Source organism: Plecotus auritus, assembly GCF_963455305.1.
Source record: "Plecotus auritus genome assembly, chromosome: 10".
NCBI classification, from domain to species: domain Eukaryota; kingdom Metazoa; phylum Chordata; class Mammalia; order Chiroptera; family Vespertilionidae; genus Plecotus; species Plecotus auritus.
Window position 1 is genome coordinate 47,706,867 of NC_137785.1, and position 25,121 is coordinate 47,731,987.

Here is a 25,121-nt window from a genome sequence, read left to right on the forward strand (position 1 = left end):
AACTTAAACTTCTTCTAACGCCACTTCTTCAAAATAGACTCGCCCAGGCCGTGGTATTTTCTGGAAGAACCACACTCAAGGGGCCAAAGAGCTGCATGTGGCTCGCGAGCCGCAGTTTGCCGACCACTGGGCTAGGGGGATATGTGTCCTTCCCATGGATGTGGCAGCAGCCTCTGGGAAAGGGGCCAGAATCCCTGCTGCTCCATCTGGGGAGGGAGGGGCGCCGGAAAGGGATGACCTTCGCAGGGACTGGGTTTCCAGGGACTCAGAGGAGAGGTGGGAAACAGTTGAGGGAAATGGATAGGGGATACTGAGGAACTGAAGCATCCATCTTATATAAAAACTGCTGTTTGAAATTTTAACCCTGCTATTTGGCTTCTGTAAATGCTTGCTTGCTTAAATAATAAGGAAAATAAGACTACTCCCACTTCAGAGAGGCCATTAAACCTTCCCCGGAACAAAATTATCAGTGCTGGCACCGGGCCAGGCCTTTGGTTGAGGTCTCAAGGCCCCAGCACATAGGGGCTCTTTAAGAACTTGCAAAAGGGGCTGGAAACACCCCATATTTGGGAGACAAAGAAGGTAAAAACTGGACCCGCGCGTAATAAACGTAACTGCATCTCTCTAAGTATTGCTTGGTTCTTCTCCGGGTTTCTGTAACAGAATGGCGGGAGTCCCTGGGCAGGACTGGGAGGACCTCTGCAATCCTAGGCCAGTCCTGCTGATCCTTCCCTGTCCCTGAGAAATGTCCCTTAGTGTTTACTAGGCACAGAGCGCAGAGCTGGTGCACCCCGCACCCCACCTCACGTTGTCCTCAGGCAACCCCAAGAGGTGGAAGCATATGTCCTCATTTAACAAGTACCACATCTGGGGCTCAGAGAGGGCGGTTCCTCACCCAACGTCACACAGCAATCAGACCCTCCCCAAGGCATGAAGCTCCTAGAAATACTCCCTCCAGAGGGGCTTCACTACTCCAGGGCCCCCTAGGGGAGGAGCTGGCCCAGCCCCTCCTGCTCCCCGCCCCCGAGGGGCGGCCCGGGGGGCGGGCGGAGGAAGTGAGCACAGCGGGGAGGAATGCGTTCGGGCGGGGTGCGCCGGCCCGGAGCGGCGGGGACAGCTGGGCAGGCAGCCGGGGCGGCGGGTGAGGCAGGGCCGAGGGCGTGCGATGCCTCACTTCACCGTGGTGCCGGTGGACGGGCCGCGGCGCGGCGACTATGACAACCTCGAGGGGCTCAGTTGGGTGGACTACGGGGAGCGCGCGGAGCGGGATGACTCTGACGGTGAGGGCGCGCCCGGATGGGGCCTTGGCGGGGACAGGGAGGGGAGCGGACCACGCGGGCCCGCGCTCACGTAAACACCTGGCCCGATCGCGCACACGTCGATGCGGATCCAACTTTTCTTAGTCTGCGCCGCCGCCACCAGTCCCTCGCTCCGCGAGCGCAGACACGACTTTCCTGGGCCCCGGCCCGCCCGCTGTCGGGACGCCCTCCCCACCCCAGCTCCTCCCTTGCTGGCCGCGGGCGGGGGCTGCAGACGTGGCCGACTAAAGAGGCTAGGCCTTTGGGGCCCCTAAGCGCATGAATAACGGCGAGCCTCCATCTCTGGCTCTTCCTGGCTGGGATAGCCGCTGCCCGAGCCCCAATCCCTTCACCTTCTGTGATCGCCTCCAGCCTCTTCTCTCTTCGCCTGCCCTACCCATTTGTACTTCAGCGCCTCTGACACTGAGACTCCCCTGCCCTCCCCCATCCCTGTGCCTCCCTGAACTCGGCCTGCGGGAGAGGGGTGTGCCTGCTAATGGGGTCTGTACCAAACTGGCTGTGAGTACTCGTGTGGATCCCGCTAGATCTGTAGGTACAGCGGGCATTCGAGGAGCACTCACACGGAACCAGGCTTGTCTAGGTGCTTTACGTGAATTAACTCGCTTCATCCAACCACTTTCCCCCACGGGATAGGTCCTGTTACTCGCACTTGGAAGGAGTGACTGAGACAGAGAGCAATTACATAATATGCACCAGGGGATTCAAACCCGGGGTAGGAGACTCCAGCTCCCTAACTCTTAGCCTAGGACTCAGTGGTTGGCAAACTCATTAGTCAACAGAGCCAAATATCAACAGTTACAACGATTGAAATTTCTTTTGAGAGCCCAATTTTTTTAACTTAAACTTCTTCTAACGCCACTTCTTCAAAATAGACTCGCCCAGGCCATGGTATTTTGTGGAAGAGCCACACTCAAGGGGCCAAAGAGCCGCATGTGGCTCGCGAGCCACAGTTTGCCGACCGTGGGTCTAGGCATTAGAACTGGGCCTGAAGGTGAGCCGCTCCTACCTCCTCCCCCCAGGTGCCTGCCTCTCCCCAAGCCCCTTTCTCCATTTCCTTCCAGGAGGCCCCCAGATGGCTCTCCTTGAAGGGCCCACCCTCGGAGTATGAACACTGCTGAGAACATGTGTCTGCATGTATAGTGGCATATGCATGTATCATTATGCTTGTGGAAGTATGTAGCTGTGTGGTATCACAGGGTGAAGGCAGGGTCAAGGTAGCACATTCTCAGGACCACTTTCCTGCAGGGGTGTCAGTGATGAGAATGGTGATATGACTGATGACAAATGCCTGTGGCTGTGACTGACCATAATGGAGATATGCAGAGAACATGTGTGTTGGTGGTATGTGTTAGGTGATGTGATTTTGACCTAGCTCTTGAATTGTTCGTGATGGTGACATGACTGAGATGATCCATACCTGATGTGGGTAATGGCTATATGTGAGTCACCTGGTTGCCGTGTAGGGAGATGGCACGGACCAGTGGCATGAGCTGCTGGACATCATGGGATTTTACAGGCTTGACAGCTATGTTGGTGCACACACCCCAGCCCCCAACCCTGGGGCCCTGACCTGCCCCTAGCTTTGTTCCAGTGGTCAGGGCAGGAGCCAACATCCCTGCTCCCTTTAGTTCTGGGAGGCTTTCTCTCCCAAAGGCTGCGCTGGGCCGCATCCCTAGGATCAGCCTGGACCAGTGGGCAGGCAAAGCTGAGACTAGTCTCTGGCCCCGCCTTGGCCTCTCACAGGGTGACTAGAGGGACCTGGAGTCACATTGGCTGAGTCCTGCCAGGTCCCTCCAGGCTGGGCCAGCTCCTCCCACATCACCCTTCCTCCTCTCACTCTTTGGCTGAGTATGCGGTATGGGGGACACTCTGCGCCCTGGTGAGTGATTATGACCCCTCTTGGTGGGGACTGCAAAGGGTTGGGGGCACAGAAAGCCTCAGGTCCATCTCAGGGGTTCCCCCAGCCTAGTACTTGATCTCTAAAGGTCCATACCTCTGCTCCAAGGACGGTGTGTAGAGGTTCTAGTACCCCTGGCAAATACCTGTGAGCACAGGGATCAGAAGTGTCACCTGTATACCCATCTGCAGCTGATGCAGTCACAGCTGCAGTCAGGAATACGTATAAATGTGTACTTCACAGGCAGCCCCCAGGCCCATGGCATGCTCTGGTTCCCTGGGGATTTCAGGTGGTATCTGAGCAGCTTCAGTCTGGCAGGCATGCCCAGACCTGCTGTGGAATTTTTGGAATAGCTGAGGGCAGTACAGACACCCAGACACTGCTTAGAGCACCCCATACACACATATACGTATTCCCATAATCTCATGGGAGCTGTCCTTATAATGAGGCTTTAGGGAATTCTAAGAAATGCCTGCTGGGTGTCTGGCACCAGACTGTCCCTTTTCTGATGCATCTGGGCAGTTACAAGAGTGGGTGTTATGATCTCTACTTAACGGAAGAGGATGCCAAACAACACAGAGAGGGTAAGCAAGTTGCCCTTAGTCACAGAGAGGGAAGGTCAGGAATCCAAGCCAGCCTGCCAGCCATCTCAACACCAAGAGCCCTGGGTATGTGCACCTGGGCCAAATTGCAAACCCCAGACACTTCCCTAGTTAAAATCTTGTACTGCTCCCTGGGGTGCATCCTAGGATGGATTGGGGCCTAGAACAGGATTTGGGGAACCTGTCGCTCAGCTCCTACCTGGTTCTGGTGAATCCTGGGACCCAAGTTTAGCCCTTCTTATTGGGTGACCTTGCTTCTGAATCTCTCTGAGCTTACTTTCGTTGCTTCTAAAAGGGGGTAAATGATATCTCCTGGAGGGTTGCTGTGATGAGGCCTAGAGGCAACCCTTGGAAGGGCTCTGAGGTGCCCTGGAGTCATGGCTGAAGGGACAAGGGATCTGCTAGGTCTGGGAGGACCGTCCACAGCCAGTTTTGGGGAATGCTTTGTGCCTGGCTCTGTGTTTTCTGGATACTAGTTCAGTCTCCTCAGAGACAAGGCAACAATGGTAGGGCAGATTGCAGTGAATGATGTTAGAATAATTTAGAATTTATTTCAAACTTCACAAAGGATCAGAAGAGATGTCACCCCCCTCCTTGCAGGCTCCACCCCTTAGTGTCTCCCCAAAGGACTTATCCTCAGAAAAATCAAAACTATGCAGAGGAATGGGGTAAGGACTCTGAGATAACGCAGATGGTGACTGCAACTAAAGAATAAATTTAGCTTAGAGAACCCTGGATGGTTTAGCTCAGTGGATAGAGCGTCAGACTGTGGACTGAAGGGTCACAGGCTCAATTTAGGTCAAGGGCATGTACCTTGGTTGCAGGCTTGATCCCTGGCTCTGGTCGAGGTGCGTGCGAGAGGCAACCAATTGATGTGTCTCTCTCACATTGACGTTTCTTTGTCTCTCCCCTTCCCTTCCACTTGCTCTAAAAATTAATGGAAAAAAAGATCCTCGGGTGAGGATTAACAAACAAAACAAAAAAAATTAGCTTGGAAATTTCTGGCAGCCAAGGCAGAAAGGGAAAAAATATGAGCTCTATAGCTGCCATTTTCTGACAAAATTAAGCATCTGACTTATTCAGGGGTGACACATTTTGTCACAAAAATCCAAGTGTACTTTTCAGAGGCTTCTCACTGAAGGGCCATCAATGTATAGGCAATGTTACTGGGTTTTCAGATTTTTCTTGTGGCTCCTTATCTTGATCCTGAACAAGCATCAAGGGCACAATAAATATCACAGGGTGTCTGAGGAGCTATGTGACGCCACAAGGCTTTGACCTCCTGCTGCCTTTGTCAGTTGTGCCACTGGCATTGGCCTACACACAGCCTTGTAGACCGTGGGACTGAGCTGCTTGGCTTGCTTAGATAGTCCAGGTTCCTAGATGAGGTGATGTCCTATTTTCACATTCTGTTCGAAAGAAGAGTAGATTTTGCCTCAGAAACTGTCATCAGCTTTACCTGTCAATCAATCTCCTTGGGTGATAAAGAATCCCCAGAGCCCTAACCAGTTTGGCTCAGTGGATGGAGCGTCTGCGGACTGAAGGATCCCAGGTTCAATTTTGGCCAGGAGGCATATGCCCGGGTTGTGGGCTAAATCCCCAGTAGGGGGCGTGCAGGAGGCAGCTAATCAGTGATTCTCTCTCATCATTGATGTTTCTATCTCTCCTTCTCCCTTCCTCTCTGAAATCAATAAAGAAATATATTAAAAAAAAAAAAAAAGAATCCCCAGAGCAGCACCTGTTTAGTAATTGTTGGCTTAGAGAAGGCAAGTTAAGTTTCATATCGATGGCAAGAGGATGTATCAGACGGAGGAGGATTCATCATTCAGCATTCTTAGCTGCAAACAAGAGAAATGAAATTATAGACTATTTAACCAGATAAGGTTGGTAGGTAGTCCTTACAAGACCAGGTATGGTCAGTGAATGTCCCGAATACTCCACTAGTCTGGGTCAGTGACGACACTTCTGTTGCCACCTCCATCACCAGACACCAGGCCAGCACTGCTGCCAGTCATTGCAACACCAACCTGGCTTCTTTGAACCAAGATGCCAGCTTCCCATTTGCCCTGAGGCCTCCAACCACTGACTGGAGGGAGGGGAAAACAAACAAACAAAAAACAACCACTTAGTAACTAGAAAAGGAGTCCTGGGTGCCTTCTGCCTGCTTGATGGGAAGTTGGGAATGTCACCTACCGAGACTCACAAGGGACAGTTTGGAAAACAGGGAAGAGTGCGAATGCAGGGTGGCCTGAAAAATCAGCCAAGCTTTGAGAGTTGAGGCAGGCTTACTTAAAAGGTGCATCTGGTTCTTTTCTGCGAGCTTTCCTTGAGGCTGAAGCACCTGGCGGGGGTGGGGTGGGGTGGGGGGAGGTGGTACTGATAGGCCACGCACCTAGTTTGGGCAAGCAGCCGACACCTGGGCCAGGGAGGCCAACAAGCGGCTCCAGCCAGCAGTCCCTGCTCAGTCCAGACCCACCCAGCCCGGCTTTGGAATATGACCCTAGACAGCATCTTGCGCCCCCTTCCGCTCTCTGAACAGCCTCCCGCTTGCCCCTCCTCCCGGCATGCCCTGGCTGCCCTCCAGGAGGCCCCCGCGCAGTGCATGGTGGGGCAGCTAGTAGGTGGACTTTGACCATGGCGGGCGATGGTGCTCTCTGCGGATTCATCTACCTGGAGGGCAGCACCTGGGCAGGCCCGGAGGACACCGAGGCTTTGGCGCCTGTCTCACTGGGTATTACAAAAGGGAGTGGAGGGCGGGGGGGGTCTGAGGGCGAGCAAATTCAGGACCACGCCCCTCCCGGAGGCTCCGCCCCTCGGTGTTAGCACGTGCACGTGCCCCAGCGAGCATGTCTGGGGCCTTCACACCGGTTCCCTGTGCTGGAGGAAATGATGCGCTGCATTTTGGTCATTGGCCACTCAGCCATAACTGGCTCTTCAAGGAGACTGGTGGGATTTGATGGGGAAACTGAGGCCCAGCCTACTAACACTGACTCCCGAAGTGCTCCACAGAGATGATGTTTTGTGGGCTGGCCTGCTGGGAGCCAGCGGAGCAGCCTGAGGACTCAGGAGGCAGCCCTGACTGGATTCTGTCCTTCTCTCTCCACAGGACATGGCAACCACAGAGAGAACAGCCCTTTCCTTTGTCCCTTGGAGGCTTCCAGAGGAAACGAATACTACGACAGGAACCTGGCACTGTTTGAGGTAGCTGAGGAGCCATTCTGTGCCGCAGGTGTGGTAGGCAGGTGGGCAGGCAGGAGCCTGCAGGGACCCAAGCCATCGCTAAGCAGGCAGGCTGGACAGTTGTGCCTCTTTATATCTCAGCTCCTCCAGTTTCCTCTTGTGTGTCTCACCTTCTTGGCAACCAGGCTGTGGTTCCCCTGGTGCTGACAATGCTTTCCTAGAGGCCACTCACAACCACACCTCGTTACCACCTCCAGGGGTATCCACTGGTGACTTTGATGCAGTCTCTTAGCAAGATGACCACCTCTCAGGATTTCTCACCTCAGGATTTCCTTTGTTTCCTTCACTCTAGGACTCCTCCTAGTCCATGATTCTTCCCTCTCCTGTGAACTCTTCCTTGTCTTTCCTGGTTGGCTCTTCCAACCCTGTCCCCTTCAAGTTCACTGAGGCCCGGTCCTTTTCACTGAATTTGCCCCTTTCTCCACATCTGCACCTCAGTGGACACCTCTCTGGAAACATTCCCAATTCAGTGCTTCTGAACTTGAATTTTATCCTTTTCAGACCCAAACTCAGAAGTTGGGTCTGGATTCGGGGCATGGATTAGGCCTGTAAACTCTGACCCACACATTCAGCTGCCCCCATCGAAGTTTCATAGGCTCCTCAATCTCCATATGCCCCCAAAGACTTGCATCTTCACTGCCCACTCCAAACCAGTTTCTCCTTGTTGTGTAGGGTCAGAAGGGAGCTAACAGACTAAAGATGGGCATAGGTAGGTGGAGGCAAGGTGCTGGAGAAGCCACAGAAGCAGGGAAAGCCTAGACCCAGGTGGAGGTTGGGAATTCTGAGGCCTGGGAAGCCTCCTGACTTGGAAAAGCAGCAAGTTTCTGAAACAAAGATCTTGACCTAGCCCCACCTGAGGATGGGTTAGGGGGCCAGGATCCAACTTTAGGGATTGAAGGGGTGGGGGGCTGGGGAGGAGAGGGACCATCTAGAAGGACCAGAGTTTGAGCAAATAAAAGAGACTTTACTTGTCCCAGACATCTCTCTTTTGACTTCCTTGGTTCTCAGAAGTGACTAGGGGTAACTTTTTTGTGAGAGAGTTGGGGGCAAATGTGAGTCCCAGAGGCCCACTCATAGCTGGGAGGTGGCCAGACAGAACAGGCAGGATGAAGTGTGCCATTCGCCTGTCTGCTAGCCCTGCCCTCTCCCCTGAGGCAGGTAGATTTCACAAATGGGTTGGTAGTGACTAGCCAAGGTGTGGCAGAGAGAAGCAGCCGCTGGGCTGAGCTTTTGAATCCCAAATGCTGGGGTGTGGCGCCCACACCTGCCCAGTTGGCTGGCTTGGGCTTCCCCAGGCGAAAGCTGGGATCAGGCCCAGGCCTGCCTCAGGGCTTGGCAAGGGGCCAGAGTCCAGGCTGCTGGCTACACATAGGTAGCCTGGTGCCAGCTGGGCCCATTGCCAGACTGCTTTGTGGCTCTGTTTACAGGAAGAGCTGGACATCCGCCCAAAGGTATCATCTCTTCTGGGCAAGCTCGTCAGCTACACCAACCTCACACAGGGCGCCAAGGAACATGAGGAAGCTGAAAGTGGGGAGGTTGCCCGCCGGAGAACAGCCAAGGTGAGCTGGTCAAGGGCAGCAGAGTGGGTAGAGGACCTGGGAAGACAGACAGAATTGACAGATTCTCCACATGGTTGTGAGCATCCCAGGGAAAGTGGGTGCCAAGTGTGATGAGCATGGAGGATGGATAGAGTGCCTTGGGTTCAAGGAGGCTTCAAGGGGTGGGCTAAGGAGGAGTCCCTCAAGGCGGCAGAGCGGGTAGAGAACCAGGGAGGCCCTCAGAAATGAGAGTGATAGCTGTTTTTATTCAGCCCTTTCTGTGGGAGGCATCATGCCAAGCAGTGGACCTAGGTTCTTGCAGGTCATCTCACAACACAGTTGTGAAGCAGGTGCTATTATTATCCCCATTTTACAGGTGAAGAAACTGAGTGTCAGGGGTATTAAGTAACTTGCCTAAGATGACTGAGCTGGGTAAGATCAACATGTAACACTGGGAGACACATTTGGGGATTTATTGTGAGATATGTGACTATGTAGAAGGCCACATTACTGGCATCCCATTAAGATGGAGAAGGGTGTTACCTTTGGAACCAGGAACATGGTTGTCCCTTGGGCTGTGTGACCTAGAACAAGTAACCAAACCTTTCTGTTTCACTGTATTGGCTTCATTGGCAGACCGCTCCAACAGCCCGTGGGTTCCTTGAGCGCCTGGATTGGGGGGGTGATAGGAGCATAACACTGCTTCTTGGGACTTCCTGGCCCCCTTTCTGTTCCCTGTTCAGGCCTGTGGCCCTTTAGCTCTCCTTCCCCCTCAGGATGACTTCGCACATCTTTGTTTAGCTCCCTTGTGAGAGGGGGCTCAGTCTAACTAAGGGCTGGGGGAAAAGCCCTCCCTCTCCACCTACTGACTCCCTGAGGTTTGGGAAGCAGCTGTGGTTTGGAAGGAGCTTGGTCTGGCATTAGCTGTAGTATCTTGGTTATTTGGAGATGCAGAAAGAGCTCTTGGTTAGGATAAGCTGGGTCCCCAGGCTCAGACCTGCCTGTGAGTTTTGGGCCTTGCTAGGGGGGGCTGATGTGCACCTCACCTTGCCTCTCTGGGAGACCAATCAGCCCACACTTCAGAGAGGGTAGCTGAGATCTGAGGTCACATAGATCTGACCCCCATCATATCCTACTGGTTGTGATTTTGCTGGCATTTTTTGACTGCAGATAGCAGAGAACCCTATCTCTGGCTATCCCTATTCAGCCCTGCATAGAGGCACCCCCCTCACCCCCCCCAAGAAAGTGTTGCCTGCCGTGGGTGGTAGGATCCTTGGGTAAGTTCCTCTTCTCCGTCCCTTAAGGCCAAGTCCAGGGAGCTGGTGGCTGTCAGTAAAAAGTTCCCTAAGGCTAGTACACATCTCAACAAGTGTCAGAGGAAGCCTGGGTCGGTGAAGGACCTTAGTCCCTTGGCCTTATGAGGAGCCTGTGAGGACGCTGGGGTCCAGCCTTAGCTTACCTGCCCAGCTCACCTGGCCCTAGAGTAAGCACGCGAGAGGATGCCTCTGTGTCTCAGTTCTAATAGTTTTTCCTTGGAGGGAAGAGGAACCTGGTCAAGCCTACAGTGAAGCTAGGGAGCTGGAGCCACTAAGCTCTGGTCATTATACAGGGCGGGTCTGAGCGGGGCCTGGGAAAAGTAAGGCTTAAGACAGGAAGGGCGGGCCTCTAATCAGACCTTACCAAGACCCTAGGCAGCCTCTCCATAGCAGCTGCTCCTCTCGGCTCTACTCTTGTGACCTTCTGAGGTTGCCAAAGGTTATTTGGAGATGCAAAAAGCATTTCAGGCCCTGCCCTTTCCCACACTGCCTTTTTTCCAGAGTGACTCAGCCTAAAGTTGGCTGAGGCTGGGAGCTGTCACTGCACTGAGTGGTCTAGGGCCTCTGAAAATGGCTCAGACAGAACCCAGATGAAGTATATCTGTTACCTATACTATACAGGATAATTTTTTAAATATATTTTATTGATTTTTTACAGAGAGGAAGGGAGAGGGATAGAGAGTTAGAAACATCAATGAGAGAGAAACATCGATCAGCTGCCTCCTGCACACCCCCTGCTGGGATGTGCCCGCAACCAAGGTACATGCCCTTAACTGGAATTGAACCTGGGACCCTTCAGTCCGCAGGCCGACCAGACCAACCAGACCGGCGGTCTATCCACTGAGTCAAACCAGTTAGGGCAGGATAATTTTTTTTTTTTTTTTTTTTTTTTTTTTTTTTTAGAGAGGGAGGAAGGGAGAGAGAGACATTGATGTGAGAGAGATACATCAATTAGTTGCCTTCTGTAGGCGCCTCAACTGGGAATGAAACCCATGACCTTCCGATGCATGGGATGATGCTCCAACCAACTGAGCCATGCCGCCAGGGCTGTGCAGGACAATTTGGGGGACCATTCATTCTTACTGGGCCCATCTGTGGTCCTTTAGGCTGCACATAGATCCTGCCCTAGACCTGGACCCTTCAGAAGCATTTCTGTGGACACATAGTTCTCTCTCCCACACTATCTCCAGGAAAGCAGGCTTTCCTGGGACACTGGTGAAAGCTCTTAAGGCCCCACTACCCTGGGCTGCACTCATGAGAGCTCAAGAAGGCACCTGCCCTGCCTCTCTCTATGCTTCAGCCCTGGCCTCCCAGCTGGCCCCTACTCTGCCCTTAGATAGTTGAGAAATCCTGCCTGCATTAGACCTTCTTCACCTGCCCTTCAACTTTGAGTCTCTACTCTATGCAGGATTTTACCAACACATTATCCTAAGGCCCTTCCAAGGTACCACTCACTAGACTCAGGAGCATCTTTTGGGTACCTGCAGGGCCTGCTGGAGATACAATATTGAATAAGCCAAGTCTCTGTCATGATACATTCCAATGAACCGTTACCATGACCTGTAGTGATCACTATGATGGAAGGGTATATCGAATGCTGAGGGGCCCCGGCCGCAGTGGCTCAGTGGTTGAGCATCGACCTATGAACCAGGAGGTCTGGGTTCGATTCCCAGTCAGGGCACATGCCTGGGTTGCAGCTCGATCCCCAGTGGGGGGTGTGCAGGAGGCAGCTGATCCATGATTCTCTCATCATTGATATTTCTATCTCTCCCTCTCTCTCCCTCTCTGAAATCAATAAAAATGTATTTTTTTAAAAATGCTGAGGGGATGCAAGAGGAAGTGCCAACTCTACATAAGGCTACCCAGAGGAACTTCCTGGAAGAGGCAACAGAATTAAAACTCCTGAAGGTTTAACTGAAGAGGAGTTTGCCATGCAGTGAGGCATGATCCTCTCAGGCTGAGTCCAGCACATGCCCTGGTTCAGAGGCTGTGAGGAACCCATGTCATCGGGGACTGGAACTGACATTAAAGGGATGGGGCGTACCCGGTGGCCCAAGCCAAGGAGTCTGTCCCATACTGTGGATTACAGGATAGGCAGTGCAGAGGGTTTTTGGCAGGGATGATGAGACTGGACCTGGTTTTCTGAGACCTGCTCTGTCAGCAGAGTGGGCTGGAGTATGGAGAAGGTGACAGGCACCATCCAGGTGCTCCAAGTGTAGTGCTCCAGGTTCAAGGGACTAAGGTTGAGGCAAGGCAGGCTGGTCTAAGGGCAGCTTGAGAGGCAGACTGGATAGGACTTGGTGTCCACCTGGACTGGACTCGGGGGTTGGACCGAGGGGACACCAGGGACAACTTCTTAGATTCTGGTTTGGGTGACATGGGGCCTCCTGGGTGAGAAGATGGGGATCCAAGACGGACCTCTCTTTCTAGAAGTTTAATAGAAGAGAGGAAGGGAAAAGGGCAGTACTTGAGGGGGAGGCGAGCTCAAAGCTCACATGTGGCATTTTGAAAAGAATCAGGTTTTATACCTTCTCAGTACCCAACTGTCTTTATATATAAAGGTCAACATAGACATCCTAGCTGTCACCCCACCCCTGCACTCCCCAGGACTCCACTCAGCATACCTGGGGACTGCTGAGTGATTGGGGCTGGCTTTCCATGATGCATGTGGGCCCCTCTGATGCTGTATACTTCCTCCTCCCCTCCTGCTCTGTAGGCACCCAGCATGGGCACCCTCATGGGTGTGTACCTACCCTGCCTGCAGAATATCTTCGGGGTGATCCTCTTCTTGCGGTTGACTTGGATGGTGGGTACGGCCGGTGTGCTGCAGGCCCTCCTCATTGTGCTCATCTGCTGCTGCTGTGTGAGTATCCTAGCTGGGGCGGGGGCTGTGGCTGCCCACAGAGCCTGCCCAGCTGAACTGCTCACCTAGGCCCTCCTTCCCACAGACCTTGCTGACAGCCATCTCCATGAGCGCCATCGCCACCAATGGAGTGGTTCCAGGTGGGTGAGCACCACCCCAGTCTGTTGAGGGTATGGGTCCAGCATCCACTGTGACATAACCAGGAACCCTTATTGCTCCTGCTCCCAAAGCAGTTCTTTAGTGGGGTCTTAGTCCCTGAACCATGACAGTTGCATCGCTTAGGAACTTGCTTGGCAGAATCTGTGATATTTGTTGTGTTTTGTTCCTTTGTTTATTTGTTCCTTGGTTTAAAAGGGGGTTGGGGCTGACAAAAAAGATGATGGGGTGCTGAAAACCCTCCACACTCCCAGGATAGGCAGTGCGGAGGGTCTTCAAGCAGGGATGATGAGATTGGACTGGTTTTCAGATACGCTGTTTATTTATTCATTCAACCATCTATTTATATCAGTATAAACTCCCAGATATTTATTTTATTCTTTGAATCATAATCCAGTACTTCATTATTTATTTTGTTGCTCAAACTGTTCCACTTTGGGCATTTAGCTACTCAGGTTGGCTCCTGTGTCTGTTTCTAGATCCTTTTTTTTTTAATCCTCACCCAAGGATATGCTTTTTTGTTATGTTTAAATTTTGTTGTTAATGCCCCAGGATATTTTTTCCATTGATTTTTTTTTTTTTTTTTTAGAGTGGAAGGAAGCGGGGGTGGGGGGGTGGGGGGGCGGGGGCAGAGAGAGAGAGAGAGAAAGAGAGAAAGATTGATGTTAGAGAGATACATGGATTGGCTGCCTCCTGCACATGCCCCAACTGGGACCACGGGTCAAACCAGAAACCCAGGTATGTGCCCTGACTGAGAATCAAATGCGCAACTTTTTGGTGTATGGATGATATTCCAGCCAACTGACCCACCCAGCCAGGGCTGTGTTTGGATCCTTTTTTTTTAAATAACAGTTTTATTTGTATTAGGATAAAATGGGGAGGGGGGATATAATATATGTTTACCCTTAAGAAGGTTTTAAAGTGCATAAAAATATAGAAAGGAAAATTGAAAGTAGCCATAATCCTACCATCCTGAATTCATAACTACTAACCTTAGGGTCTTGTAAAGTATTAGTATATCGTTCTTCCCAAAATCTGTGTGTGTGTGTGTGTGTGTGTGTGTGTGTGTGTGTGTTTCCCAAAATATTGGGAAAAGTTTATTTTTTTTAGTAGAATTGATAGGGTATTATCTAATTTATGTGATTATTTTTCTACTCTTAGGTTCTGCTTTTTCACTCTTGCTATTGTTGTGAACAGCCTTGCACAGGAATCTCTGTTCCCACCCCTGGCAGCCCCCTTAGGCGAGGGTCCTGGTGGTGGGATTACAGCATGAAAGGGATTAACCTTTTTAAAGTTTTTTGATCCCTGTTCCCTGATTTTTCACCAGAGACATTTTCTCAAGAGCAAATTCAATTAGCAACTTGGGATCACTCTTGTCCCCTGTACCTTCGCTGGTCCTGGGGCCCAGTGTTGACTCTGTCAGTCTTACCAGGGATGTTAGGCTCTGGTGGAAACACAGACTCAGGGCAGGAGAGTCAGCCATGGACACTCACCCAGTGGCAGGTCCTGTGCTGGGCCCTAAGGTCAAAGAACTAGACAAGACACAGTCCCTGCCCTGGTCTGGAGGGATCAGACTAACAGACACAGCCCTAGGAGGGGAGAGGTGTTCTCAGATAGGAGGCACCCAGACAGAGGAGGCTGTGGGGACTGGCCTGAGAGCAGGGAGTTGGGGGACAGTGGGCCACTTAGGCAATGCTGTGGTCCTAGCAAAATAGTCATTTCACTGGGCTGTGCTGGGCATTGGAGTCAGATGGGAGTGGGATCCAATTCTAGCCTGGCCACTTACTAACCATGCAGCCTTAGGCAAATCTCCCAACCCTTCTACTCGTCTCTCAATGGGAAAATTCATTCCTGTCCCTCTGGGTGGTTGTGAGGAGTTGTTGGGGAGAAGACCGCCTTGAAGAGGAACCAGCCTTGACCTTGACCTGTGTACACTTTTTCTCTGTTGTAGCTGGGGGCTCCTATTTCATGATCTCCCGCTCACTGGGGCCAGAATTTGGAGGTGCTGTGGGCCTGTGCTTCTACCTGGGAACAACATTTGCAGCAGCGATGTACATCCTGGGGGCAATTGAGATCTTACTGGTGAGTCATGCTAAGACCTGGCCAACTCTGCTCTTGTCCAAACAGTGCCTTTCTCGTAGGCCCAGGCTGCTCGCGCTCCTTTCACCTCTGGCCAGGGTCTAGGGCTTATAATGTGGGAGGCCTTCTTGAGGGAGAAAGATCTTTTGCATAAGCCAGTCTCCCCTTCAATCCCTTGCCAGTTTGGGCTACACAGGGAAGGGGCCTGGCCTGGCAGCCTTCATCTTGGCCCTGGATATTCCATCCACCCAGGCCCCATTGCAGTGGCAGGTGATCTGTAAACTATTGCGTTTGACTTAGTGACAGATCTTGATGGTGACGCAGAGCCTGCCTCCCGGGCATGTGTGGGCTCTGGTCAGGTCTGTCTCCCCCAGGCCTCTGTACCAAGTCCCTTCAGACCCACCTTATCCGTGTCCCTACATCAGGGTAAGTAGCCACAGGACCCTTGTCTGGAAGTCAGTGCCTCCTCATGAGCCCCATGTGTGTTCCGATTCAGCTTCCCACTCCCCACTGAAGTGCCCCAGCTGGTAGGTAGAGGGGCCATGGGAATCACGGGGGACCCAGACAGTAGGAGATGTTTAGAGGAACCACCTGGCTAGTCCCATCTCTAGGTCCTCTGCCTGTAGTGTGGACACTTCTCCTATAACTTTTTTGTTTTTGCATTTCCCACATTCCTACATTTATTATTTGAGTTTCCTCTGTAAAGAAAATTTGTCCTTTTCCCCATTTATTTATTTATTCAACCATGTATTTATATCAGTTTGGACTCCTGGCTATTTATTTTATTCTTGGTTCATGATCCAGCACTATCATTATTTATTTTGTTGCTCAAACTGTCCACTTTGGCTGTTTAGTGATCCCAGTTCACTCCTGTGCCTGGATCCTTTTTAAATAACAGCTTTATTATGATATAGTTCACATGCTGTACAATTCACTACCCATTTAAAGTATAGACTTGAAAGGTTTTCAGTATATTCACAGAACTGTGCAACCATCACCACAATGAATTTTAGAACTTTCTTCACTCCAGAAAATCCATACTGGGTAGTAGTCACTCTGTTCCCCCAGCCCTAGGCAACCATTAATCTGCTTTCTGTCTGTAATCAGAGGTACCTATTCTGGACATTTCATATAAATGGAATCATACAGAATGTGGTCTTTTGTGACTGGCTTTTTCTGGATACTCTTTAAAAAAAAAAAAAAATGGGATTCACTCTCCAGATAGGAAAATTGAACCTTCTATATCTGTCTCTTGTTTCAGACCTACATTGCTCCGCCAGCTGCTATTTTTCACCCAACAGACACTCACGACTCTTCGAGTGCCACCTTGAACAACATGCGAGTGTATGGGACCATTTTTCTAACCTTTATGACCCTGGTGGTGTTTGTTGGGGTCAAGTATGTGAACAAATTTGCCTCGCTCTTCCTGGCCTGTGTGATCATCTCCATCCTCTCCATTTATGCTGGGGGCATCAAGTCTATTTTTGACCCTCCCGTGTTTCCGTAAGTAATCTGGGAATACATCCAGGCGTTGCACTGACATCCCTTCCAAGTAGATGGCCTTTGATGCCCTGAGTCCTACAGTCTGCAGGGTGGAGGCAGGTTGGGACCTCCAGCTGAGCAGGTGACGACACTTGCCCCTCCCCGCAGAGTGTGTATGCTGGGCAACAGGACCTTGTCCCGGGACCAGTTTGACATCTGTGCCAAGACAGTCACGGTGGATAATGAGACAGTGGCCACCCGGCTATGGAGCCTCTTCTGCCACAGCTCCAACCTTACCTCTGACTCCTGTGATCCCTACTTCCTGCTCAACAATGTGACCGAGATCCCTGGCATCCCGGGTGCAGCCGCCAGCGTGCTCCAGGGTGCGTCCTCACTCCTGTCCTGCTCCTTACCCCCAGGCTGAGCAGGAGGCAGGGGAAGAGCATGGAAGGGAAGTGGATCACAGAGCCGTCCTTGTGTGGCCAGCTCAGGAATAGGGGGGGCAGGTCTGGCTGCCTTCCAGGCCCAGCAGTGTCCTCTCAGCCTGGCTCCTGGCAGCTAGGTTTTGGGTGAACAGAGCCTGTTTGGCCAGTGTCCCAGGCCTGCAGCAGCCCCCGGAAAGTTCTGGCAGCCCCTCTCCCCCCAGTCACCAGCCTCTGATGCTGCCTGGATTATTCTCCCAGGAGCCATAAAGGGCTTCTGTCTAGGAGGCAGGCAGTGGCAAGGCTCTGGTTTTAGCAACCTTTGCCTGTCAGATTTCTAGCCAGACAGCTTCTCCCCTGTGGCTGATGCTGCAGACATTGGGCTGAAGCTGCCCCCGAACCCCTAGAGCCTCTCACATCTGCAGCTCTGGTTGGGCTACCCTAAGCTGCCCCTGGGACGTAGGTGGGGCTGCAGTGGTGATGCTGCTGCTCCTGCAGAGAACCTGTGGAGCACCTACCTGGAGAAGGGTGAGGTCGTGGAGAAGCACGGGCTGCCCTCCACAGATGCCCTTGGCCTGAAGGAGAATCTGGCCCTGTACGTGGTAGCTGACATTGCCACATCCTTCACCGTGCTGGTTGGCATCTTCTTCCCCTCTGTGACAGGTAAGCCCTTCTTGCCCACCCTCCCAGCCCTGCCCCCTCTCCTGGGGAGCCCCTAAGGGAATCTTATTTTAAGGCATCATGGCTGGCTCAAATCGCTCCGGTGACCTCCGAGACGCCCAGAAGTCCATCCCGGTGGGGACCATTTTGGCCATTGTTACAACCTCCCTTGTGTGTATCCTTTCCCAGGCCTGTGGCAGCAGTGAGGGAAGCAAGAGGTGTTTGCCTTCCTATGTCACCAGCTGGCATGCACAGATGCATCACACGTGCATGCGTACTTTGATACCTTTCCCATCATACATTACACACTAGAGCAGCCTTGGGCAAACTACGGCCCGCGGGCCGGATCTGGCTGTTCTATCCGGTTCTCTTGCTCTCCCCTCCGCTCCTTTACTTTGAATTTATATTAGTTTACACAAACACTCCATCCATGCTTTTGTTCCGGCCCTCCGGTCCAGTTTAAGAACCCATTGTGGCCCTCGAGTCAAAAAGTTTGCCCACCCCTGCACTAGAGTGTGTGCACAGCACAAAACCCTCAGCTGCAGATGCCCAGCTGAGTCTTCTGGCTAAGGCGAGGGCCAGGGGCATGTGGTCCTGTGGGGGAGTGAATGGGGGCAGCAGTGGCGTGGAGGCCCAGCTTTCCTTGACGCGGCACAGACTTCAGCAGCGTGGTTCTCTTTGGCGCCTGCATCGAGGGTGTGGTGCTCCGGGACAAGTGAGTGAGCTGGGCCCCTCCTGGTGGCAGTGGGCTCGGCTTTTGCCTACTTTGACACCAGCCCCCCTCAAACATGTGGTCCCACACATATCCTCAGGCTGCTGGTTGCCAGCGGTAGTGTGTGCCACTAGGTGGGTCAGGCCCCACCATTACTTTTGCTTGTTAGAGAATGGTGACATCAGAATCAGGGTTGGAATGAGGAGAAAGGATAGGGGCTGATAGATTGGACTTCTGTGCTGAGGGGCCGGAGCTCTGCTCACCATAGCCATCCTTACCACCTGACATCCCTCACCCAGGGTTTGGGGGCTCTTTGCAATGGTGTATGGCCTAAGCCTGGCCCCTGCAGGTACGGCGACGGTGTCAGCAGAAACCTGGTGGTGGGCACGTTGGCCTGGCCTTCGCCTTGGGTCATTGTCATCGGCTCCTTCTTCTCAACTTGTGGCGCCGGCCTACAGAGCCTCACTGGGGCACCACGCCTGTTGCAGGCCATCGCCAAGGACAACATCATCCCCTTCCTCCGTGTGAGCCCTTTTGCACTCCCACACCCCACAGCTGGGTGCTCCTGGCCCCTTCCACGGGTGGAGGGCAGGTATACAGATGCATTATATCCTGCTGGGGCCCTTAGTGACCCCAGGGCCACAAAGCCAGCACGAGGAGTTGCTGAGAGCTGCCCTGGCTCTGGCTCTGCCCTGCTGTTGGTAGAGCAGCTTGGGCCCAGCATCCTCATGGCCGATCTATGGCTCATTCAGAGCAGAGAGGCCTGGAGAAGTAGGGGGCAGAGAAACTTGTGGAACCTATTGGGAAAGGCATGGGTATGGCCTGAGCCCCAGAGGAGGGACTTGAGGATGCTGGAGGCCAAGCTGTAGCTTGTGACTCGAGGTGTGGAATGGGGGTAATGGGACCAACTTCCTCCCTTGCTGACCCCACTGACCCTGGTGCGTGCAGGTATTTGGCCACGGGAAGGCAAACGGTGAACCGACGTGGGCACTCCTCCTGACGGCACTCATCGCTGAGCTGGGCATCCTCATCGCCTCCCTCGACATGGTGGCCCCCATTCTATCCATGTGAGCTGGGGCCAGGGCAGGGCAGAGGGATGGTCCTGGGAAAGGCTCCTTGAACCCTTAGCACCCCATGAGCCAGGGATCCCAGCACCTCCCTGTGACCCTGTCTGGTGTTGAGGGTGCATGTGGGACACATGTCAGGGTGTATGGCAGATGTTTGCCTGGCAGAGTTCAGACTACTTCTGCATTTAGAAGTGAGCCTGATATTTATGCAGAAGAGACAACAGGTCCTACACCTTCTGTGGGAAACTCCCAGAGCAGGCAGGTGACTACTCTCCACTCCTGGACAGGGCAAGCACCCAGTCCCTGGCACCTTGATGAAACCACCATTGCCCCCTCCGTCTGTTTTCAGAGTTGTTTGCTTTTAAAGTTCTGGAATCAACTGGGCACTGGAGTCTGCCAGTGCCCTCAGGAAGTGGTCAGCATGTGGCAATTTCCAGGGGTCCCTGAGACAGAGCTCATGTGGTTGCTGTGTTCACTGCTGTCATTGTTGCGGCCCACTCCATCTCTCCTCACACATCTTATTCCACTGCCAATGCTCTCTCTGGCTTGTTTGCTTATGATGAGACTACCTTTCACTGCCCCTCTCAGCCTGTAGGCCTGACAGCCCCCGCCCCCCCCCCCCGCCGCCACCACACAGCACCTCCCAGCCACAATGATTTCCTGTCTCCCCCCAACACACCTCCACCCACTACTGCCCAACTTCACCCACACATAGTGCACACTGAATCTGTTCTTGCCACAGCCGTCTTGGAGGTCGACTCCTCACTCCCTAAGCCAGAGGATATAGCTCAGTCTTTATTTATTTATTTATTATTTTTTAATCCTCACCCGAAGTTATTTTTCCATTGATTTTTAGAGAGAGGGAAAGACAAAAATATCGATGTGAGAGAAACACATTGATTGGTTGCCTCTTGCATGCACCATGTCCAGGGCCCAGGCCGGGGAGGAGCCTGCAACTGAGGTATGTGCCCTTGACTAGAATCGAACCTGGGACCCTTCGGTCCACAGGATGATGCTCTATCCACTGAGCCAAACTGGCTAGGGCAGTGGTCGGCAAACCGCAGCTCGCGAGCCACATGCGGCTCTTTGGCCCCTTGAGTGTACTAACACCACTTCAAAATGGACTCACCCAGGCTGAAAACCGACTTCTGCGCATGGGCCACGAAGTTTCAGTCGCACTGTACGTGCGCACACGCACGTGGTATTTTGTGGAAGAGCCACACTCAAGGGGCCAAAGAGCCGCATGTGGCTCGCGAGCCGCAGTTTGCCAACCACTGGGCTAGGGCATAGCTCAGTCTTTATCATAGGGCTCTTCGGGGCAGCCCTGCTGGGACTGATCACTCCCCTCATGGGAGTCCCTGCCCCTGGACTTGCCCTCTCTGGTGAGTCCTTCTGCCTTTTTGTCTGTCCTTCTCCAGCCAGCTGAGGGTAGAAGTGGGCGCCCCTCCTGTCAGTCCTCTGCTCCTCAGCTCTCTTCCTGGAGGGTTCACACAGCAGGCCTCGCCCATATCCCAGTCTCCTACATTCCTACAGTTTCCTCCGGTATCTCTAATTCATTGTCTTCAAAATGGCCCTCCTTATCTCTCCCTACCTTCTCCTCCCCACATTCATGATAGCCCCTAAGCCAACTGGTCACCAGGCCAGGGGCCTGAAAATTGTGTGGCCATCTCCAGACACGGAGCTCTCCTAGGCCCGTCCTTTCTCACAGCTCTACACTCGCTCTTCCCCTGCCTCCTCTGCCTGTGAACTGTTGCCCATCCTCTAAGCCAGGGATGGGGAATGTCTGGCCCGTGGGCCGTATATGGCCTGCAAAATCATTTGGTCTGGCCCTGCCAAGGCAACCACAGGTGGGACTCAAAGTTCAATAAATCGAGGAGCTTTTTTCATAGCAAGATAAATTTATATTAAGTGAATAATAGTAAGTGGATGATGTTATAAATATTCAAATGGCCCTTGGCAGAAAAAAAGTCCCTCACCCCTGCCTAAGCCCTGGCTCTGAGGACTCCTGTGCAGTAGCCCCATCTGCCTCAGGCATGGGAATGAGTGCTGTGAGGCTGTAAACACTTGGCTCAGCCCATGCATGGCAGGGACATCAGGTACCTGGCTGCCAAGGAGGCCGCTCCGTACCAACCAGCCCCTGTGGTGCAGGTTCTTTCTGATGTGTTACCTGTTTGTGAACTTGGCCTGTGCTGTGCAGACGCTCCTGAGGACCCCCAACTGGCGGCCCCGGTTCAAGTACTATCACTGGTGAGCACCAACTGGACTCCTGAACCAAGTCCTCTGACATAAGTGCTATGGGGAAGCCAGGAGACCCATTCAGGATGGGGTTTGAGTTTCCTGGGCTGCAGTTGCTATTGGGGGCTGGGGGCTTGTCCTGGGGCCATCCTAGTTTTTCCCTGATTCTTGTTCTTCCCCACTCTCTGGCCCAGGACATTGTCTTTCCTGGGCATGAGCCTCTGCCTGACCCTTATGTTTGTTTCCTCCTGGTACTATGCCCTGGTCGCCATGCTCATTGCGGGCATGATCTACAAGTACATTGAGTACCAGGGGTAAGTGAGGGGTTGCCACCTGGTCGGGGCAAGTGGGGTGATCTGTATGTTGGGTTGGGGGAAGCTGAGCTATCCGCTAGCCACCGTAGGTGCGGGGCTGGGAGGTTGGGGGGCTTTGATTCAGGGCCTGGCCCCCTTCCATCTCACTACACCTGGACAGAATCCCCTGAATGGGACCAGGGGCTCACCAACTTATGGTGGCCTCTATAGGGCTGAGAAGGAATGGGGTGACGGGATCCGAGGTCTGTCCCTGAGTGCTGCCCGCTATGCACTGTTGCGGCTAGAGGAGGGGCCTCCTCACACCAAGAACTGGCGGTGAGTTCACACCCAGACTGGCAAAGGCCACTCTAAGTTCTCAGGGGGCACTCTGAGGGTGGGACAGTCGAGAGGTGCTGGCTCCCCTTCCTGGTTCATGTTCCCCATCCTGGGATGGCCAGGGGTGCCCTTGGATCTCTGCTCCCCAAACCTGTGGGAGCCTGTGAATTGAGAGGGAAAGGAGAAAAGTGGCTCCTTGAACACCTCTGGCCCTGGTCTCAGGCTGCCTCACTATCTGGCTCTGCAGGCCTCAGCTGCTGGTGCTACTGAAGCTGGACGAGGACCTTCATGTGAAGTACCCACGGCTCCTCACCTTCGCCTCTCAGCTGAAGGCCGGCAAGGGCCTGACCATCGTTGGTTCTGTAATCCAGGGAAGCTTCTTGGAGAGCTATGGCGAGGCCCAGGCCGCTGAGCAGGTGCCTGCTTCAGGGGGCACAGAGCCGAGCCAGACTCCAATGTCCAGGCTACAGCTGGCACATAGGGGAGGGGACCAATTCTGGCCAGCCAGGTGGACAGCAGTGCTGCCACCTAAGAGCTGAAGCAAGGGTGGCTGTCCCATCTTAAAAACATGGCCTCTGGGTGGGCAGCTTGCCTCCTCCCCTTCCCCTAGCAGAGGGAATGCTGATGGCCTTGACTTCTGAGCCTGGTGTGTTCTCCCCAGACAATCAAGAACATGATGGAGATTGAGAAAGTAAAGGGCTTCTGCCAGGTGGTGGTAGCCAACAAGGTGCGTGAGGGGCTGGCCCACCTCATCCAGTCTTGCGGCCTGGGCGGCATGAGGCATAACTCCGTGGTGCTGGGCTGGCCCTATGGCTGGCGACAGAGTGAGGACCCACGTGCCTGGAAGACCTTCATTGGTGCGTAAGGGGCCAGGATCTGGGCTCAGCCATGGGGGCCAGGGGCCAGGGCTCAAGTGAAAGCAGGGCTGCAGGCTGGCAGTCAGCAGTGTCCCTCCTCCCCAGACACCGTGCGCTGCACCACAGCTGCCCACCTGGCCCTGCTTGTGCCCAAGAACATTGCCTTCTACCCCAGCAACCACGAGCGCTACCTGGAGGGCCACATTGACGTGTGGTGGATCGTGCATGATGGCGGCATGCTCATGCTCTTACCCTTCCTTCTGCGCCAGCACAAGGTATGCCAGGGGAGTGCACCTGGGTGAGGGGGGCTGGGCTCTTGGATTGGTGGGGTATGACTGAAACACCCAACTGCTCTGTTGCCATAGGTTTGGAGAAAGTGCCGGATGCGCATCTTCACCGTGGCCCAGATGGATGACAATAGCATCCAGATGAAGAAGGATCTGGCCGTCTTCCTGTACCACCTACGCCTTGAGGCAGAGGTGGAGGTGGTGGAGATGGTGAGCACCCACCCCAGTGTGGCCCTGTGGATACCCTGCCCCGCACAGCTCAGTTCTCACAGCCCATCCTCTCCCCAGCACAACAGCGACATCTCTGCATATACCTATGAGCGGACACTGATGATGGAGCAGCGGTCCCAGATGCTGCGGCAGATGAGGCTGACCAAGACTGAGCGGGAGCGAGAAGTCAGTGGCCTAGTTCAGGGCATGGGCAGGTGGCTGGGTCAGGCCTTTGTAGACAGCATCAGATGGAGGCATCAGAATGTCAGTGCCTATGTCCCTGCAACCAGGTCCTCTTTTCCCCTGCCACTGAGGCTACCTCCTCTAATTTTCTTCAGGCCCAGCTGGTCAAGGACCGGCACTCAGCCCTAAGGCTGGAGAGCCTGTACTCTGATGAGGAGGATGAGTCTGCAGCTGGGGCTGACAAGATCCAGATGACATGGACACGGGATAAGTACATGACAGCTGAGCCCTGGGACCCCAGCCACGCCCCTGACAACTTCCGAGAACTGGTGCATATTAAGCCGTGAGTGCAACAAAAAGAGACCCAGCCACATTGGGGCCTTGGGGTGGAGGATGGACAAGCTCTGTGGGTGGGCCAGGGGTAGTAGTAGGGCCCATGATCAGCTGCATTACCTGCAGGGACCAGTCCAATGTGCGGCGCATGCATACTGCCGTGAAACTCAATGAAGTCATCGTCACACGCTCCCATGATGCCCGCCTGGTCCTGCTGAACATGCCCGGCCCACCCAAGAACAGTGAGGGTGATGAAAACTGTATCCTTTTGTGGAGAGGCCAGCAGTGAAGAGGTGGATAGCATGTTAGGTTACTGTGGGTGCTTCTGGGGGCGTGTCCCAAGTCACCTCAGTTCTGATTGATGCCCAAACTTCCTGGGTACCCTTTGGTCCTAATGCTATTTCTTTGACCTGATGACCTATAGACATGGAGTTCCTGGAGGTGCTGACTGAGGGCCTTGAGCGGGTACTGTTGGTTCGTGGCGGTGGCCGTGAAGTCATCACCATCTACTCCTGAGCCCGATATAGACTGTGGCCTAGAATGGAGGAGTTCAGGGTAACACCCCCTCTAGCACCCATCTGCCAGTCCTGCTTTGCCTGGCCCTGCCCTAGATCCAGCTTTGGAGATTGGGCCTGGGCCTGGCAATGGAGAGGGATTCAGGGTCCTATAGGACCCTGAGAGATTTAGGGACTCCCCCCAACCCCGGCCCCCAATCAGCATCCCAGGAGGCCTGGAGAAGACTGGTGGGGGCTGACATTGGGTTTGAAAGCAGCCAGCCCAGGAACACTATTTATTGAATATTTATTGTTGGGATGTCACCATCAGAGAGAAAGGGAGGGGTGATGAGGGAGGGGGTCCTACCCAGCCCGCCTGCAGGAAGACCTGGCTCAGACTACTATGGGCAGGGACCCCCACCAAGCTGAGCTTAATGGAGCCAGCCAGCTGAAGCCTGACTTTTTTCAATAAAACATTGTGTACTTCTGGGCCTCCTGCTGCCCGAGCTCTGTTTCCCCTGGCGCCAAGGGAAAAAGGCG

At 53.5% G+C, this 25,121-nt stretch overlaps 1 protein-coding gene across 2 annotated transcripts; it reads left to right on the top strand.

The window, feature by feature from the left end:
• The first annotated feature begins 1,067 nt into the window (after positions 1–1,067).
• SLC12A4 (solute carrier family 12 member 4) lies at positions 1,068–25,081 on the top strand. Of its 2 annotated transcripts, XM_080644342.1 has the most exons (25): positions 1,230–1,280; positions 1,953–2,031; positions 6,925–7,019; positions 8,486–8,617; positions 12,629–12,775; positions 12,861–12,915; positions 14,883–15,013; positions 16,272–16,513; positions 16,661–16,875; positions 17,413–17,577; positions 17,651–17,749; positions 18,232–18,289; positions 18,636–18,810; positions 19,235–19,353; positions 21,502–21,600; positions 21,783–21,902; positions 22,113–22,217; positions 22,465–22,633; positions 22,879–23,074; positions 23,180–23,349; positions 23,440–23,571; positions 23,650–23,757; positions 23,910–24,097; positions 24,214–24,347; positions 24,512–25,081. In XM_080644342.1, the coding sequence occupies exons 2-25, from the start codon at positions 2,007–2,009 to the stop codon at positions 24,601–24,603; spliced, it is 3,171 nt and encodes a 1,056-aa protein (XP_080500468.1). In that variant the 5' UTR covers positions 1,230–1,280; positions 1,953–2,006; the 3' UTR covers positions 24,604–25,081. The 2 variants fall into 2 exon arrangements, with proteins under 2 accessions (XP_080500467.1, XP_080500468.1); XM_080644341.1 differs by lacking the exon at positions 1,953–2,031 and having other exon boundaries at positions 1,068–1,280.
• The last annotated feature ends 40 nt before the right edge of the window (positions 25,082–25,121 follow it).